The sequence below is a fragment of the Numenius arquata genome, chromosome 5 (assembly GCF_964106895.1).
Source record: "Numenius arquata chromosome 5, bNumArq3.hap1.1, whole genome shotgun sequence".
Classification (NCBI taxonomy): domain Eukaryota; kingdom Metazoa; phylum Chordata; class Aves; order Charadriiformes; family Scolopacidae; genus Numenius; species Numenius arquata.
Window position 1 is genome coordinate 22286159 of NC_133580.1, and position 18741 is coordinate 22304899.

Sequence of the window (18741 nt, forward strand, 5' to 3'; positions counted from 1 at the left end):
GCGCCCAAAGCTAGATCTAAGGTTATTCGCTGAAACTTCTGACTTAAAAAAACCCGCACAAATTCCTTGCTTTTCTGTTATCTCAACAATGCAGGTAAGTAGTGCAGAGAAGGCGCAGTTACTGAATGCCTTCTTTGCTTCGGTCTTCACTGCTAAAACTGTCCCTCATGAATCCCAGACCCTGGAGCCAAGGGGGAAGGTCTGGAGAGAGGAATATTTTGTCTCTGCAGAGGAGGACTGGGTTAGAGACGACTTGGCCAAACTAGACATACACAAGTCCATGGGCCCCGATGGGATGCACCCGTGAGTGCTGAGAAAACTGGCAGATGTTATTGCTGGGCCACTCTCTATCATCTTTGAAAGGTCATGGAGAACAGGAGAGGTGCCTGAGGACTGGAGGAAGGCAAATATCACTCCAGTCTACAAAAAGGGCAACAAGGAGGACCCAGGGAACTACAGGCCGATTAGTCTCACCTCGGTCCCTGGGAAAATAATGGAGCGACTTGTTCTGGATGTCATCTCCAAACACCTTAAAGAACAGGAAGTTATTGGAAGCGGTCAACACAGATTTACGAAGGGTAAATCATGCTTGACCAATGTGATAGCCTTCTATGACGTTATAACTGGATGGCTAAATGAGGGGAGAGCAGCAGTTGTCATCTACTTCATCTACTGTCATCTTCAGCAAGGCTTTTGACGCTGTCTCCCGTAACATCCTCATTAGAAAATTAAGGAAGTGTGGGCTAGATGAGGGGGCAGTGAGGTGGACTGAGAGCTGCCTGTGTGACAGAACTCAGAGGGTTGTGATTAATGGAGCAGGGTCAAGTTGGAGGCCTGTAACCAGAGGTGTCCCCCAGGGGTCAATATTCAGCCCAGTTTTGTTCAACATATTCATCAATGACCTGGGTGAGGGGACAGAGTGTATCCTCAGAAAGTTTGCTGATGATACCAAACTGGGAGGGCTTGCTGACACTCCAGAGGGCTGTGCCACCATCCAGGGTGACCTGGACAGGCTGGAGAGCCGGGCAGAGAAGAACCTAATGAGGTTCAACAAGGGCAAGTGTAGGGTCCTGCACCTGGGGAGGAAGAACCCCAGGCACCAATATAGGTTAGGGGTGGACCTGCTGGAAAGCACTACTGAGGAGAAGGACCTGGGGGTCCTGGTGGATAGTAAACTATCCATGAGCCAGCAATGTGCCCTTGTCACCAAGAGGGCCAATGGAATCCTGGGCTGCGTAGGGAAGAGTGTGGCCAGTAGGTTGAGGGAGGTCATTCTCCCCCTCTACTCTGCTCTGGTGAAGCCACAACTGGAATACTGCGTCCAGTTCCAGGCTCCCCAGTTCAAGAGAGACAGGGAACTACTGGAGAGAGGCCAGTGTAGGGCAACTAAAATGATTAAGGGATTGGAGCATCTCCCTGATGAGGAAAGGCTGAGAGAAAGGCTCTTCTCAGCCTGGAGAAGAGAAGGCTGAGGGGAGACCTTATTATCTAAAGGGTAGTTTGAGGGAGGATGGAGCCAGACTCTTTTCAGTGGTTCCCAGTGACAGGACAAGGGGCAACGGGCACAAGCTGGAACATGGGAAGTTCCATTCAAATATGAGGAGAAACTTCTTTCCACTGAGGGTGCCAGAGCCCTGGAACAGGCTGCCCAGGGAGGTGGTGGAGTCCCCTTCTCTGGAGATCTTCAAGACCCGCCTGGATGCAGTCCTGAGCGATGTGCTCTGGGCAACCCTGCTTCAGCAGGGGAGTTGGACTAGATGATCTCTAGAGGTCCCTTCCAACTCTGACAATTCCGTGATTCCGTGAAGTACATGACCACCATCCCTTACTACGATATAAAACTTTTGTGACAGAAGACTTTCAAAGATCCTTAAGAAAAGAATTAAGTAACTTGTTAAGTTTATGGTGTATAAGTCAGAGGGAGGAACTGTCACTTGTTCGTTCTTTGAAATCTGCTATTTGTGTGTCCTGGGACAGTAGTGAAGTAGGGAGTTCTTCTACAGAATTGTTACTTACAGGGTTGTACTGAAGGGCAGATACATATGCCTGTACTGCTCCTTCCATATCACCTGCAGCTACCAGTGCAGCAGCCAAATTAATATATCCATCAATGAAATCTGGCTTGAGGCGTAGTGCATGTCTGTAATGTTCAATTGCTTCTTGTAGCTGTCCACGTTCCTTGTATACGTTGCCCAGATTCGAGTAGGCTTCAGCCAACAGTGGATTCTGTTTAATAGCCAAAGTGCTGAAGTGAGCAGACCTGGAGAAAATTAGACAAGTTAGCAAACCAAACCAAACCCCACCAACCCAAAAACTCCACCCTTGACTTTCAGTGTCTGCCTGTTTACCTAGTTACTTCATGAACATTCATGCTTAATAGACCCAAACATACAGCCAACAAATCTGGACTTACAGAGCTGTCTTGAATGTTTACCTTTTCCTAGCTTAAACTACCACCTCCCCTGTTCGTATTTTAGATTTTACTGAAGACAGACAACCCTCATGTAGGACTCAAGTTGCCTCACCAAACCTGAGCTCAGCACACATGGAGAAAATACTACGGAAATCCTGTGAAGCCTCTTCCAACATTTGCATGCTTTAAGCAATGTTCCACGTGATATTCTTTTCAAGAAGGAGGACACAGCTGATATATGTGGATATAGAAGTCTGCTGTATCCTCCCCCATTTCACTTTCCTATATCTGAACTGTTATTACAACTTTATTCAGAAGCCTAATAAAATAAATCTCAGTCGAAGGTTCTTACTTCCTTCCCTAGCACACGCAGATTTACAGCTACAACAGTTCAAAATGCTTGAGGCACACAAAGCAAAATCAGGAACAGGCAAGCAGAAAGGCTATAAAGACAACTTTCCAATGTCAAAAATCCTTAACTAATCATGCCATTTCACAGTAAACGATCAGTCTTGCAACTTTAAAAACAATAAGAAAAAGAAAACAAAACCACAAACCCTCACACTGCAGGTGGAATAAATAAACAAAAGCCTCTGTTTATACATTAAATACCTTCAGTACACACAAGCATGGCTGATGCTCCAACATTAATGTGTGCCATATTAAAATAACATGAGAATAATGGCAAGATCTGTTGTTTATTGTAAAGCTAGAGATTCCAATTTGTATTTCTCTGACCCTAACAAAATTCAGGAAGAATATTATTTCCGACCAGACCTTACTGCTGCCATGAAGTCAGTCGGTATTTGTGTTCAGTAATTAAAAAAAAGAAATCAACACTAGAATAAAACTTTCGTCAGCTATGCTCAGTACTATTAGAGATGTAAGCTATAAAGAAAGCTTGAGAGAACACTTCAAGTCTCCTACCTGTCCAATCTGCGACACTGGAAGTGAATGGAGGATAGCAACAAAAGCACACCGGTGTTATCAGGCTCTTGTCTCCAAAGCTGCATGCAGTGTCTCTCTGCTGCTTCAAAGTCTCCTGCCTGATACTCACGATGAGCCAACTCCGCTAACCCTTGGAAGGAAAGCATACGTTTCGTTGGTTCTGGAGAATCACCAAAACATTTAAGGGGGGAAAACAAAAAGTTAGATAACGGGAACAAAACAAAAACAAAACAAAAAACCAAAAACAACAACAAAACAAAACAAAGTGAAAAAAAAGCATACACAACTGAAGGATGAAAATGTTTGGAGTTACATAAAACATTACAGTGGCAGTTTGAACTCTCAGATATTCATGTCCTGACCTATTACTATGATACTTCTAACATTATCCATACAAGCGCAGAACTTAATCAGATAATAATAGGAAAGAGGAAGACCGTAATGACTGCGAGTATTCATAAGCCAATCATTTTCATTAACCTGAAATATATTTACAGAGATTCCTGGCACGGAATTGAACATTGGTTCTCAACAGTATAAGTGCTGCTAACACAACAACGAGTCTCCTCACTCTTCCCCAACCCTGTAAATCTTATGCTTTGTAGAATTAAAAACAAATGCTAAAAACTTAATAGGGAAATGAAGGACAGCAGACAAAGACTTCAAAGGCCTTGAACAAAAGAAGTTTTGCTGTGCCAGTAGTGAAAGCCCTTTAAAAAACAAAACAAAACAACAACCAAAAAAAAAAAAAAAAAAAAACCAACAAAAAAGGCAATGCATAACATTCCTTGAGTCCTCTATACTCCCACATTCCCTATAATCAGTAAAAATGCCTTCATAGGAAAAAAAAAAAAATGTCCTCAAAACAGTATCTGATGAGAGACAAACACACAATTCAATGATTATGCAACTGGACTACAGAAGGAAACACTAAACAAACGGTGTACTTGAAAGGAGTTAGTGCTTCTGGAGGCTCAGCTGGAACGGGAGCAACAAAACAGTTTTAGTATTTAAGGTACAATTGTGGAAAACAAAATACTTAAATAAAACACCAACTCTTTTAGAAAAAACAACCTTAAGTGTGAAACGTAGATAATATTTCTTACAAAACACAGTTCTGGATGAAACTATGGAACAGTCACAACCGTTCATCCTACAGAAGTGCTGACCTTCAAATTCTGCCTTTGTACCAACAGCTCTTACTATTTAAAGATTCAATTACCACAAGCATCTCTTATTTTTCCTCCTGAAGTCCAGCATTTCCACTACTCTGAAGTCACTTAATTCCATCCATGAAAGACTTCCCACCTGGACCTGGAGTGTTTTAGAATTTGGAATTTAAATGGAACCTAATACAAGGAAGCACCCTCAATATCCAAGTACGCATATTTTTGCAGTTTCAAAAAAATCCTACAAAAATCCTCTGAGACTCTTTAATTCTTTTGTGAGAACTTCAAAGATAGCAAAATAACCGCAAAGAGATTAGGTACAGAGTGTTTTACCAAACACAAATCTAGTGTTTTACCAAATTAGGATTGATACAAATTATTTAAATTATTTTCAAAATTGCTTTTTTAGCAATAGATTGAAGATAAAATTGAAGAATAAGATGACGTAACTAAAGTTGTTTTTCCAGACAGTATATTGTCTCTGTCAGTGCTAAAAACTTGAACTGTTTCACAGTAAGTTGGAACTAGCAAAGCTACTCATTTTTAGATGCTCCACTAGCAATTGTCAAGTATCTTCATCCGGATTAGATTCCTGCTTTCTAGGAGCCAGGCTTAACAGCTTTCCAAACCCTGACTAAGGGAAAAGTGGACTTCAGTATCTGGTTAAACCTACTGGCAAGAAACAGATAAAACTGTTATTCATCGTGAGAATGACAGCGTCATTTATAAAAGTCCGCGGTGCTGACGGTCATGATGATACTGGAGTCCCAACACGCTGTTCCTCCCTCCCTCTGCCCTGAACAGCCACACAGGTTCAGCCCCTCTGGCAGTCAGTGTATTTTCAAGTTCTGCTGGTGGCACAAACACAGGGAAGCTGGAGAGAGAGGAAGAGCATATCCCATGGACCTCACTGAATAACTTCTTTTCCAAATAAATTTCCATGGTGGTGGTAAATTTCAAAGCTAAAGCAAAAACACAAAAAAACCCCAACAACAACAACAACAAAAAACCACCCAAAAAACACACCCCCCACAAAAAACCCCAACAATAACCCAAAACAAAACATCCAAATATCTAGACCTAGATTCTCATGACCACCTGGAAAGAACCTTCCAACCCTTATCTAAATGCTATATTTTGCCTACCTCAGCAAAAAGTGAAACTGAGGTTGCAACATCCAGGGCAAGACAGAAGGTGGTGCAGAAATACTGTTTTTAACACTCAGGAATGAGAATCGCTAATAAAAGCAACAAAATAACTGAAACACTAGAATTTTCTTTCATTTATCAAGTCTCTTCAGGAAACACCCCACCCAGCCACCCCCTGGAACACATGAAGCAAACCAATTGCTCAGCGTAAAACAGCTAAGTCATCTACTTCCAAAGGAGTATTTTTGGACACGATTCTTGAGAAGTTCATTGAAAAGGAGGAAGCAGAGAGCTGTATCACAAAGTTCAAGAAGAGCTAAATTTTTCATAGAAAGTTGGCTGGAAGAGAAGTTCTAGAAGGCAAAGAATTCACACCACAGCCATCAACGGTTGCTCACTGAATCCATTTCTAAAGAAAATAACTGCAGTGAAGAGTCACAGATAGAAGAATCCCTTATCAAGTCAGTCTTGCATACACGAATTTACGTACCTAGAGTAATTTCTGCTACGTGCTTTGTCTATGACCTTGGAAAAGCCCAGTAACAACCCTTCCTGAAACTTCTACACAAGGAGAATAAAAACTCACACAGAACTATCACAAACGTACCCAAGGCTTTTTTTTTTTTTTTTTTTTCCCCAGAAATACATCCTAAGCACTTCCCGTACGCTCATGCTCAATCTTACGCGTAAATAAAATCTAGGCCCAGCCAGGAGGAGTTGCCACCTCCCTTTGGGCGGTGAGGAGGAGCACAGGACTCCCCCCGAGCGAGCACATGTTCCTCTCAACTCCCCAGATCAAGGCTGCCAGAGGATGCTGCAGCCTCGGGGACACGCAGCTTTAGCTAAGGAGCAGCGAAATACCGTATTGCAGCACTCAGCCTCTCCATCTCCCCTTCTGGATCCCTACCATTTCCCTTTGCATCCCTACGTCTGCGTTGCTATATCACCTCTTTCTCCAGATTTTTTTCCCCCCTATTTTTTCCCAGGCATCGTTTCAGCTTTTCACACCCTTCTTTCCCTCTGGCTACAGAAACCCCAAAAAAATCTAGAGGATAAAGCTGTACTGCCCTTTCACCGTCTCAGTAAGCAGAATACTTCTTTTTCTTGCTCTACAGGGAAAAAGGGAGATTTCTCCTATTCTCTCCCCCGACCCTCAAGTTCTGGATCGGTAAATTAAGGGCAGAACAGGATCTTTCTTGGTCGGAGCACACTATCTTACTGCTCAGAGAAGCGATGCACTTCTCGGCTATGCCGCAGAAAAATCTGCTCCTCAAGCACAGCCAGAGATTCCGGACCAGTCCACGCACGGTTTGGGTCAGGTTTTTACCCTCCATCGTCCTCTACAGAAACGCAGTCACCTGACAGCGCGATAAATATAGAAGAAGAGAGCACCGCGCTACAACCCGTCGCGCCCTGCTCCTCCCGCAGCGGCTGGCAGCCCGCGGCCGGCCAGGGCCCACGAGAGCCCGCCGAGGGGCGAGCCCGGGCCCGAGGCGATGGCAGACAAGCACAAAGGCGGCGGGGGCCGCGCCGGGAGCCACCGCCTCGCCCAGGCCGCCGCTTCTGGAAAGTTCCGCCGGGAGCGGGCCCGGCGAGCAGGGAGCGCCGCGCTCGGGGCGAATCAGCCGCGGCCCCGGGGAAGCGCAGGCCGCCGTGCGGCCCCCGGCGAGGGCAGGGCCCGGCCCCCGCAGGGCTGCGGCGCTGCGGACCCCCGGCGCGCCCGTCCCCGCGCGGCAAGCCACGGTACCTGTGCTGTCGGCCACGTTCCCCACGGAGGTCGCCATCGCGAAAGGGGGCCGGTGAGGCTCTGGTAGAGGCAGCAGAAGGGCCGCGGTTGCGGAGAGGCCCGCTCGCTAAAGCGGGCGGCGCAGGACCGAGCTGCCCACAGCCCCGGCGCGCTGAGGCGGCGGCGGCTCTCGAAATGGCGGTGACAGAGGCAACAAATTGCCGAATGGTCGCTGCCGGGACTAGCTCCCCCCGGCAAGTAGTCCGGGCGGAGCCAGCCAGCGGGCCCTCACGGAGCACCCGTGCGGCGGATGGACCTCTACCGGAACTTCCTCCGTCTCCTTCCGCCAAGCCTCCCCCTCCCCAGGCAAGCAGCCACCTCAGTGAGCGCAGAACATCTTCGTCAGCTCAGGTATCCCTCCGCGCAGAGCCGTTGCGACAAACGCAGCCCCACTGCGCGTGCGCAGCCGCCCTCCGTCGTGCGGGTCCCCCCCGCACATGGCGCCCGCGGCCCAGCCGGGTGCCGGGAAGGCGCGGCCCGGCCGGGCGGCGGCCCCGGGAGCGACCCCCGAGCCCCGCCGGTAGCGGCTGGGCGGCGGGATTCCATAGGGGATTCCATCGGGAACCCCGGCGCGGGAAGCGCCGAAAACGAGGGATTCTCCTGTGAATAAGAGCGCTTCCTGAAGGCTCAAATTACCCACTGCTGATTTCTGGGACTAATTGCAACTTAAACCCCCCAAAATAGAGCACGTCTTGACCGAAGTATTCACCAAACCCGGCCACACCGTGGTCCCCGAGAAAACCCTTCCCTTCAGGAAACGAAAATTGTTTTTTAGTTGTTTATCAAGAGCGGGTGTTTTACTCCGAACAAGGCCTTTTTTTTTCTCCTGCCAGGCACGCGTGCGTCCAACAGGCCCCTACTGATGAGAAATTATTTTACATCTCTGAAGAGCGAAAAAAAAAACCCACACAAATCTCCATCTGGATTCTGGAACTAGGACAGGCCACAGCCACCTACAACTTGTTGTCAAAAGGTTATTTTTCACCATTTACTGTCACATAACACATTTTATAACCGATTTAAAATATTACATTTTAAAAAAAAAAAAAAATCTGCTTTTTAAGGCAGTCCCCGCTACACTGTTGCTCATCCCGAACTAGGGACAAGAGAAATTCAGGAGCCCAGAGCAGCCCACGACGACCATCTCCTGGGAAAAGGGAGTTTATTCATCCGAGTCCAGGTCACTGTCTCCTGCAATGGAGTGGAAGTCCTCGCTGTCTTCCTCATCCTCGGACAGATGGACCTGGCTCAACACGCTTGGCCCGCAGCGCTGCTGTTCTTCCTCCTCCTCCTCTTCTGAGATCTCGTACCCTCCAGTGCTGCTGAAACTGGTATCTCTTGTGTTGGATTTTGGGTCTGGTTCTTCGTAGCTGCCATAGCTAGAGGAAAGAGAGAAAACTCTTACTGTACCATCATTTCAAATCACCTGCCAATACCGACAATTCCGTTATTTAACTCCTGTAAAAGGTCCCTGGCTTGAAGTCCTTGTAGAAGACTCGGAACCATCGTGCACTTCAATTCTGGCAATGGCCAGCTTTTTCACAGAATCACAGAATCTTCATGGTTGGAAGGGACCTTTGAGATCACCGAGGCATACCAACCATACACAAAAACCCACAACAAAAACCCAACCCAACAATCTCGGGCACTAGAGCATGCCCTGAAGTGCCACTTCTACACGTTTCTGAAATAGCTCTAGGGATGGTGACTCCATTTTAAAATAAAAAAAAAAAAAAACAAAACCCAAACCCAGTTCTCCTGATGAAACATTGTCTCATCCCACTCTGGGCAGGATCAGCCCTCATCCCTGCTCAGGGCAAGAAAAAACTCGGGGCTCCAACACCCTCAATCTGTCACCTCTACTGCAGACAGGAAGGCGCACGGCCCATTCTCATCACCTTCTCCAGCATTTTCTGCTGACTCTTGGCACGGTGCTGGGCTGGACTGACTACTCACCCGACCCAGCATCGCCACCTGTCCGATAATTAGCCACATATCGATAACAGCACTAAGGGACTGCATTCCACAAGTGGAAAAAGAACAGAGAATCTAATGCTAATACTCTCCAGAACGGCCAGAGAAGCAGGAGCAGGGCAGTACCCTCTCAAGTGAATGCAAAAACTAAAGCTGATAGTGCTGCACTTGTCATTTTCTAATAACAGAACTCTTTCCAAAATACACAACACGCATCTTCCTATTCTTTTGGACTCCAACTAAGCAGTTTCCTTTCAAGTAAGGAAATGCTTAGAGGAAAAAAAAAACCACAAGCCATCAAGTTAATCAGCTAAATCATCTTTTAACTTCAAAGGCATCTTGTATTTTCCAAGACAACCTATAAAAACCTTTATTTGTCCTGCCCTCAAAAACCACTACGGACAGGAAATCATTTAACTTACAAGAAAGAATGTTTTTTTTAAAAATATAACTAACATTTTTATTAGTGAAAATCTTACAGCAAAACCAAATTCCTGTCAATAACGAAATTGCAACGGTGGTACTTATGGCTGCAACACTAAAAACTGTGACAAAATAACTTAAAAGAAAAAAACATGAGATATTCTTCACCTTTTTATGACAAATGCTTCATTAAGAGAAGGGATTTTTATTTTGAAGAATTATTTTCACAAGATTCTCCGATCTGGTTACCTGATATTACTGTCCTCCATGACATGCGATGTCTCCCCACCATCTCCTTCGTAAGACATCATGCTCTCTTCGTTGTCCATGCCCATTCGAGTGTTCTCTTGAAGAACGTGAGGTTGTTTAGGTCTCACTGCGTTGGGCTCCACATCCGAGTCACTGCCGCTCTCGCTCAGCTGGATAGCTGCGTAATAAACCAACACTCGCTCAAATCAACAGGGTTTTTTCTGTGGGTTACACATCCTTTGCCTTGGTTTTAAGGCTACAATATTGGCTGTCAGGAATGTATACGAAGTGGTGTCTCCAACAAGGCAGCAGAAAGGGTGAAGTGATGCCACTAACTCAGTACCCAATTGGGGCGTTATTCAAAAGCAATTTCATTACCACCGTTACTCAAAAACGCCTTATTTCCTTCTCTACTCTGAATAATTCCCCCTTTCTTCCCCCCTAATAATTTCCAAAAGCCATTGCTAAAGAAGCTTTTCTGCGTGACAAGGATTTTAATAAAACAAGGAAACAATCTGAAGAACCTCCAGGCACCTCTTCCCGTTCTTGGTAACATTGACCACACTGTTTCTTATCAAAATAAATGTTGTGCTTTTACTAAACTGCCCAGTCCTGGCTCTGCCCAGCAAATCCCAGTCCCAGTCTTCTAAAAACCATTTGCAGTTTCACTTTATGAAATGCAACCAGCCAGATCTTGTCTTAACACTGCTCTTTCGTCTGAGCAACAGACGTCATCTACCTGGACTTATACAAAGAGTTCGACACTGTCCCACATGACATCCTGGTCTCAAAATTGGAAAGGCATGGATTTGACGGATGGACCACTCAGTGGGTATGGAACTGGCTGGATGGCTGCACTCAACAGTTTGTGGTCAACGGCTCAATGTCCAAGTGGAAGCCAGCGACGAGTGCTGTTCCTCAGTACTGGGACCAGTGCTGTTTAATATCTTTGTTGGAGGCATGGACAGTGAGATAGAGTGCACCCTCAGCAAGTTTGCTGATGGCACCAAGCTCGGTGGCGTGGTCGACACACTGGAGGGAAGGGACATGCTGGAGAGGTGGGACAGTGTGAACCTCATGAACTTCAACCAGGCCAAGTGCAAGGTCCTGCACCTGTGTCACAGCAATCCCAAGCACAAATACAGGTTGGGCAGAGAATGGCTGGAGAGCAGCCCTGAGGAGAAGGACTTGGGAGTGCTCGTGGATGAGAAGCTCAACATGAGCTGGCAACATGTGCTGGCAGCCCAGAAAGCCAACCACATCTTGTGCTGCATCAAAAGAAGTGTGGCCAGCAGGTCCAGGGAAGGTGATTCTACCCCTCTGCTCCGCTCTCGTAAGACCCCACCTGGAGTGCTGTGTCCAGCTTTGAAGTCCTCAGCAGAGAAAGGACATGGACCTGTTGGAGAAGGTCCAGTGGAGGGCCACGAAAATGATCGGAGGGCTGGAGCCCCTCTGCTGTGAGGACAGGCTGAGAGAGTTGGGAGGGTTCAGCCTGGAGAAGAGAAGCCTCCGGGGAGACCTTAGAGCCCCTTCCAGTCCCTAAAGGGGCTCCAGGAAAGCTGGGGAGGGACTCTTGATGAGGGAGGCGAGCCATAGGATGAGGGGGAAGGGTTTTAAATTGAAAGAGGGGGGATTTGGAGGGGTTCAAGGCCAGGCTGGACGGGGCTTGGAGCAACCTGGTCTGGTGGGAGGTGTCCCTGCCCAGGGCAGGGGGTGGGACTGAATGGGCTTTAAGGTCCCTTCCAGCTCTAACCATTCTATGATTCTTTTGTGTCTGTACTTACAGCACTCCTATTTCACTTTGTTCTCAGTTCCACTTATGTTCATCCAGTTTTCTCATCTTGCCCTTTGGTCTCTCTTCCTTTTTGACTGCTCGACCACCTCGCCTACGTATTCCAATTATGTTTTTGTCTCCGCGTGTTTTTGTGATGAGAAGATTAGCTGGATTTGTGAACAACCAGTTCCTACTTAGCCATTTATAAAAAAAAGGACACCTACATGAGAAAGGATTATCTCCCTCTTCATCACTCCCATCATCATCATCCTCTCCATCTGACATGAGCAAATCTTCATAGAGGACACTAGCCTGGGGCTGCTGGGCCGATCCTTCTTCTTCATCAGCAAGGTCACCATCCGCATCTTCAACTTCCTAGGTCACACAGAACAGCGATAGTGAAGATCAAACAACATATAAACTACTGCCGCATGCCAGCATACGCCTATTATTTATCTTTCTAACGTATTCCCTCATTTCATATTGCTAACATTTTCAAACTACATTTAAGGGTCTAGCTATTGCTATGAATACCACTGTCTTTCAGAGTGGCAGACACAGCAGACAGCCCTTATACTACGGAGACTTCTACCACAAGTATGCAAGTCAACGTGTAAACTGGCTGGGATTTCTGTAAATATACTCACTGGGGCTGGAGTCTTAGGTTTCCCATCATCATCCTCATCAAACCCTTCGATATCTACGTCAGAGTCTTCCTCACCCAGCCTACCTCGCCCCTGGCGCATCTGAATGGGGAACACAAATAGCAATACCATTGAGGAAGGCACTACTGGACATAAACCAAAGGGTACGACTGACATCTGGAGCACAGTGATGGGTGCGGGAGGACAGGGGGGAGAAAGATAACAAGAAAAATATCTGTATATCACTCTCAGTGCAAGGATCCTTTCTCTCGGTATTCCAAGATCAGAGAACACACAGTCTCCACACGCTTTTGTCCTGATGACCTTCATCCTTGAGAAGGGAATCCCCAACCTCACAGCACCAGAGTTCTTTGTTTACCCAGCTATTTCTGGAAAATACCACTAGATCCTAAGAAGTGCTTATTTTCACAAAATATTTCGAAAGCGGACAGCATTTTCCAACAAATCTTCTCCTGCCCTTCTCCCTCCAGTTCTTCCCTCAGTCACCATGAACCCCAGGGTAGGGAGGACATGCGGATTCTGTCCCAAAGACTATAAACTGAAAGTCTATAGAAAGCTTGAAGGCTTCCAAATCTAGAAGGCATTCTCAAAGCTACAGCCAGACACAAAACTAGACGGAACTATTCATATTCAAGATCTGCTTGTTTGGATTGCTCAGAATCGCTCTCACTGGTCCTTCTGGCACCACCTTCAGCCTCATGAAGGCCTTCCTCCTTCTTCCTCCTCCTGGTAACTTATTTTCATGGTCGCATTACTGCATCCTTCTGCTATCCCCTCTCCTCCAACAATTTTTTTTTTTTTTTAATAAGGAATAAAGACTAAGAAAAAAATATCCTGTGGTTACTGTAACAAGTTATAATGATTTAATACCTTTAACCTGTCTGCCTTTTTTTTTTTTTTAATTTTACAACTACAAGGTGTCTACAGTAAGAACCATCTCTTCCTAGGGCTTTGTACAGCTTCTACTCCTCACTGGATGCAACCATAACAATCTAATTATCATCTTCCAAATCTGTAGGATACACTTCACCATTTCCCTATTCGGAATCAACAAGGGATTGCATATTAGCCCTTTGTAGCATGAGTCACCAGGTTTCTACTCCCAGAAGCAGTGAAGCAAACAAGTATCTGGCCTTAGGCAGGTTCTTCTGCAGCTTTTGTTTTGTTTCTCTAGTCTTTGTTTTGCAGTGTCTCAATTCCCAGCGCTCTTTAAATCTTCCCTTTTCCCTCAGAGCAGCCAAAATGAGGGAAATTGCTAACTTCTGAAATGGATTCCCTTCTCTGCTCGGGAAACCTGCTGATCTTTGTCATCTGTTTCCTACAAAGTAATTGCCTTCTTTCAGTAATTTGTTTATACAACCCCACTCTCCAACCACAAGAAAAAAAGGGAGGATTCTGACCTGAGTTCCTCTCTTCTCTGGGGCAGGGATGGGAGTGTCCAGAGCAGAGAAATTGCTCTCATCTTGATAGACTGAAGCATCGTGTGACATACTGAGGGAAGTGTTGGTATCATACAAATCGGGTGGCTAAAGTATATGTGGAAACAGGAGACAGAACATTCTCAGGCACTGAACTGGGACTAGAACAATATCTTGAGAGGCAAGACTGGGATTTCAGGACTAAATGCAAAATGCATTTTTTTTTGGCATGGTGTTCATATTATCAAACACTGTTTAATCAAAATAAGCTATTTATTCTTAAGGAACAAACATGGTAAAATGCAATGGCTCACAACCTCAGGTTTGAAGTTTGCCAAACAGAAGATTTTAAAATAGAAGTCAGTACTTCTATGCAGTGCAATTCTACAGAGGCCAATATCGTAAATGGATTCCAAAAGGATTAGACAGATTTATAAAGAACAGGCCTCTCCGCAGCTCATAAATACAATGGTCCAGGTGCAACACCAGGTTAAGGTGCCTGAACAGCCAACTGGCAGAAGCAGAGAGGCCTCTCTGTACGAAGGATCACTGTATGTATGTTTGCATCCACTTACTTCTGGTCCCTGCCTGAGACAGAATATTCAATTACATCAACCTTTGGTTTGACTCAGCATTTTAATTTCAATTCCTACAATGGAAATGGTGTTGCAACCACAAATGCTGCTACCAGAACTGGAAAAAGTTTATCACATGTGAAAGAGCAAAGCTTCAACTTTCGTTCAATTCTATGTAAATCACTGTCTCAAGAGTCCCCAAAGCTGACAAAACCAAGAGAAAAGGAGGGTTTGGCTAAAGTCTTGTAGTTTGCATGACATTTAACCTCTGAAGAGTTGTCCTGGTGGACAACAGGATGACCATGAGCCAGCAATGTGCCCTTGTGGCCAAGAAGGCCAACGGCATCCTGGGGGGCATCAGGAAGAGCGTGACCAGCAGGTCAAGGGAGGTCATCCTCCACCTCTGCTCTGCCCTGGGGAGGCCCCATCTGGAGCACTGGGACCAGTTCTGGGCTCCCCAGTTCCAGAAGGACAGGGAACTGCTGGAGAGGGTACAGCAGAGGGCTACAAAGATGATGAGGGGCCTGGAGCATCTCTCTGATGAGGAAAGGCTGAGGGACTCAGGTCTGTTTAGTCTGGAGAAGAGAAGGCTGAGGGGGGATCTGATCAACGCCTATAAATACTTAAAGGGTGGGTGTCAGGATTCATAGATTCATAGATTGGTCCAGGCTGGAAGGGACCTCCAAAGGTCATCTAGTCCGACCTCCCCGCAGTCAGCAGGGACACCTCCTACTAGACCATGTTGCCCAGGGCCTCGTCGAGCTTCACCTTGAATATCTCAAGGGAAGGGGCCTCAACCACCTCCCTGGGCAACCTGTTCCAGTGTTCCACCACCCTCACGGTAAAGAATTTTTTCCTAATATCCAATCTAAATCTCCCCTTCTCCAGCTTAAAACCATTGCCCCTCGTCCTGTCGCTGCAGGCCTTTGTAAACAGACCCTCCCCAGCCTTCCTGTAGGCCCCCCTCAGGTACTGGAAGGCCGCTATGAGGTCTCCCCAGAGCCTCCTTTTCTCCAAGCTAAACAACCCCAGCTCCCTCAGCCTGTCCTCATAGGAGAGGTGCTCCAGCCCCCTGATCATTTTGGTGGCCCTCCTCTGGACCCGCTCCATCAGGTCCATGTCCTTTCTATATTGAGGGCTCCAGACCTGCACACAGTACTCCAGGTGAGGTCTCACCAGAGCAGAGTAAAGTGGCAGAATCACCTCTCTGGATCTGCTGGCAACACTTCTTTTGATGCAGCCCAGGATGTGATTGGCCTTTTGGGCTGCGAGAGCACATTGCCTGCTCATGTCCAGCTTCTCATCCATCAGCACCCCCAAGTCCCTTTCCTCAGGGCTGCTTTCTAATACCTCATCCCCCAGTCTGTATTTATACTGAGGATTGTTTCTTCCCAGGCCCAGAATCCTGCACTTGCTTTTGTTGAACCTCATGAGGTTCATCTGGGCCCACCTCTCCAGCCTGTCCAGGTCCCTCTGAATGACATCCCGTCCCTCCGATGTATCGACAACACCACACAGCTTGGTGTCATCTGCAAACTTGCTGATGGTACTCTCAATCCCTCTGTCTATGTCTTTGATAAAAATGTTAAACAGTACTGGTCCCAGGACGGACCCTTGAGGGACACCACTCATGGAGGATGGGGCCAGTCTTTTTTCAGTGGTGCGCAGTGACGGGACAAGAGGTAACAGGCACAAACTTGAACATAGGAAGTTCCATCTAAACATGAGGAGGAACTTCTTTCCTGTGAGGGTGGCAGAGCCCTGGAAGAGGCTGCCCAGAGAGGTGGTGGAGTCTCCTTCTCTGGAGACATTCAAACCCGCCTGGACACGTTCCTGTGCAACCTGCTCTGGGTGGACCTGCTGTGGCAGAGGGTTGAACTGGATGATCTCCAGAGGTCCCTTCCAACCCCATATCATCCTGTGATTCTGTAAAGGGGAGCTACAGATTAGGATTTTGACAAAATGCCCTTATAATACACAGTCTATATACCATGACAATCCCGAAAGTGTTAAGAGCGAGAGCAATGCCATTTAAACTAGGCAAAACAGGCTTCCTAATAACTTAAACAGACACGTAGACTACAGACAGCTCTCTACTTGCTGGATTTGCTTTTTACATCCTGGAGTCCAACTCCTGAAGACACATATGGGGAGATAAATATTAGTCATCACAACTGCATTTGAAGTAAAGGGAACTAAAGCCTAGCAGCCACCACCAGACCTGCCATCTGGGACAAGTTTGGGAGTGTGGTAAGCGGGAGTGTACCTCCAGCCAAGAAGCAAACGGAAAGGGTGGCCTTCAGATGACAGGTTCAAGAGAGAAGCTCAGGAAGCTCTCTCCTTTAGCAAGCCCAGAGAAGGAGCAGACAACTAACAGGCAGTTCACTGCTAGGGCCTCCTTTCCTCTCTCCCGATCACCAACTTGGATAAAAAAAAAAATCCAAACAGGTAATACTGCTGTTGGGAAGGAAACCATCAGATAGAGAGAAGAATGACATTTTTGTCCCTCATTCTCTGAGGTACTGGGATCATCTTTGATTCCTTGTAATCTCCCTTGAAATGTGTCAATAGATAGCTTCAACAACTAATCTCCAAAGACTTCCTTGCAGCCTGACAGTTCACATTGCCATGAAGGTCTTTTTCCATGATACTCAGTTTCAGTATTCCCGACCCATTGAATTCTATCATTGTTCCTAGCGAGTTCTTTCTAGCTTCCTAAAATGCCACATTTTGGGTCTTTTTTTGTGGGGAGGGATGGATGGAGGGTGTAAAATATTGCCCCAAAATTGTTTGTAGCCTACTATCCTGGCTCCAGCCAGATAATCTTTGTACACGTACTGCCTAAACAACTTTCAAACTAATTTTTCTCTTAAAAATAATATTTATAAGATCTTAATTTGTTCCTGAATTTCAAGCATTCTCTCTTTTCTCTTTTCTGCTCTGACTTTAATAAAATTAAATGCAACTTTCCAGATAATAATCACACCAGACTTGCACAGAACAGAAAAATTATTGTTCTACAACTGGGATGAACAACTGCAAAGAAAGCTCTGCTCTGTCTCCCTACACTGGGTATACATTTGAATTTTGATCATTCAGTTATTCTCAGAGAGATCTTTCTCAAGGCTTATGAACTTCAACAGTTTTTCCAAATAAACAAAAGACATCTCAGACGCGAGACACCAAGATCCTCAGACACCGGGATGACATTCCCTGAGCCGTTACCTAGTTTATCAGGGAAATTCCAAAGGCAATTTTATTTTTCAGGAATGAATGTGTCATTGCTGGTGAAAGTTTTTTACTGATGCTTTCAAAAATAATCAAAACAGCCCAATGCTAGAAGCAGCATTAAAAAAAAGTCTAAATAGCTTACAAAACTCTGCCAAACTGTAAACACTGAAAAAGCAGTCTGTCTACAATCTCCAGTATAAATTACGCTTCCAACTTGGCCTATAATATATACTAAAAAACTGCCACACACAATTGTCTGCTATAAAATAATAATGAAGAGTTAAAAAAGCAGGTTATTTCCGTTAGAACCAAAATAATATAAAGAATCTCACCAAAGAATGCAGAGGACTCCTACTTTGCCGACTATATTAGGCACATTCTTTGCTCATCGCAATAAGCCTCTTGAACAACACCCCCCACACCAAACAGCTCTCTGGCTTCTTCTCAGCGCTACAGCATCGATGGTTTTTTTCCTCATGTTCTCCTTACCTTTTCACTGCTTGCCTTCTGAGGATTTCTAACTGCTACACTTGCACAGTCTCTGAATTTCCAACCAACATTCAGTTGTATCTGACTGTACACCGCTCATCTTGAGACCAGTTTTGCAAGTCGCTTGGGAAATTACCTTCTTGTCTCAGGTATCTCACTCTCTGAAGCATCGTAACCACTTCTCATATTTACCCTTTAAAAATAGCTGTTACCACACCATCCAACAACATACTCTACTAAAAGCCAAACTGCAGACAGATGGAGAACAGTGAGCAAAGAGGCACCTCTAGATCAAATCTCTAGATCCAGGAAATTGAAACTAAAAGAAAGGAAGCGCGAACTTTACTTGGTCACTTGCCTGTGGAGTGTAGGGACCAGGGGTCATAGGATCAAGACTTTCCAGATCTGCCTCCTCTAGTGCTGCTTCCTTAGCGGTAGAGATGTCTGTCTCAAGTTGAGTCAGGTGCTCATCATACTAA

The 18741-nt window shown here is 45.9% G+C and overlaps 2 protein-coding genes across 7 annotated transcripts in view; both read right to left on the minus strand.

Annotated features, from left to right (window-relative positions):
• The window catches only part of OGT (O-linked N-acetylglucosamine (GlcNAc) transferase), a 30247-nt gene extending 22459 nt beyond the window's left edge, over positions 1-7788 (minus strand). Inside the window, exons 1-3 of one of the 2 annotated variants that reach the window (XM_074147881.1) lie at positions 7426-7788; positions 3341-3491; positions 2017-2260 (exon numbers count right to left, since the gene is read on the minus strand). In XM_074147881.1, the coding sequence (XP_074003982.1) occupies positions 2017-2260; positions 3341-3491; positions 7426-7462 (432 nt within the window). In that variant the 5' untranslated portion in view covers positions 7463-7788. Of the gene's footprint in view, positions 1-2016; positions 2261-3340; positions 3522-7425 lie in introns of both variants that reach the window. The other variant, XM_074147880.1, reaches the window with a different exon arrangement.
• Positions 7789-8237: 449 nt separating this feature from the next.
• The window catches only part of TAF1 (TATA-box binding protein associated factor 1), a 40378-nt gene continuing 29874 nt past the window's right edge, over positions 8238-18741 (minus strand). For 2 of the 5 annotated variants that reach the window (XM_074147442.1, XM_074147443.1), the window contains exons 34-38: positions 18621-18737; positions 13950-14075; positions 12109-12259; positions 10111-10288; positions 8238-8843 (exon numbers count right to left, since the gene is read on the minus strand). In XM_074147442.1, the coding sequence (XP_074003543.1) occupies positions 8627-8843; positions 10111-10288; positions 12109-12259; positions 13950-14075; positions 18621-18737 (789 nt within the window). In that variant the 3' untranslated portion in view covers positions 8238-8626. Of the gene's footprint in view, positions 8844-10110; positions 10289-12108; positions 12260-12531; positions 12631-13949; positions 14076-18546; positions 18549-18616; positions 18738-18741 lie in introns of all 5 variants that reach the window. The other 3 variants (XM_074147441.1, XM_074147439.1, XM_074147440.1) reach the window with 3 other exon arrangements.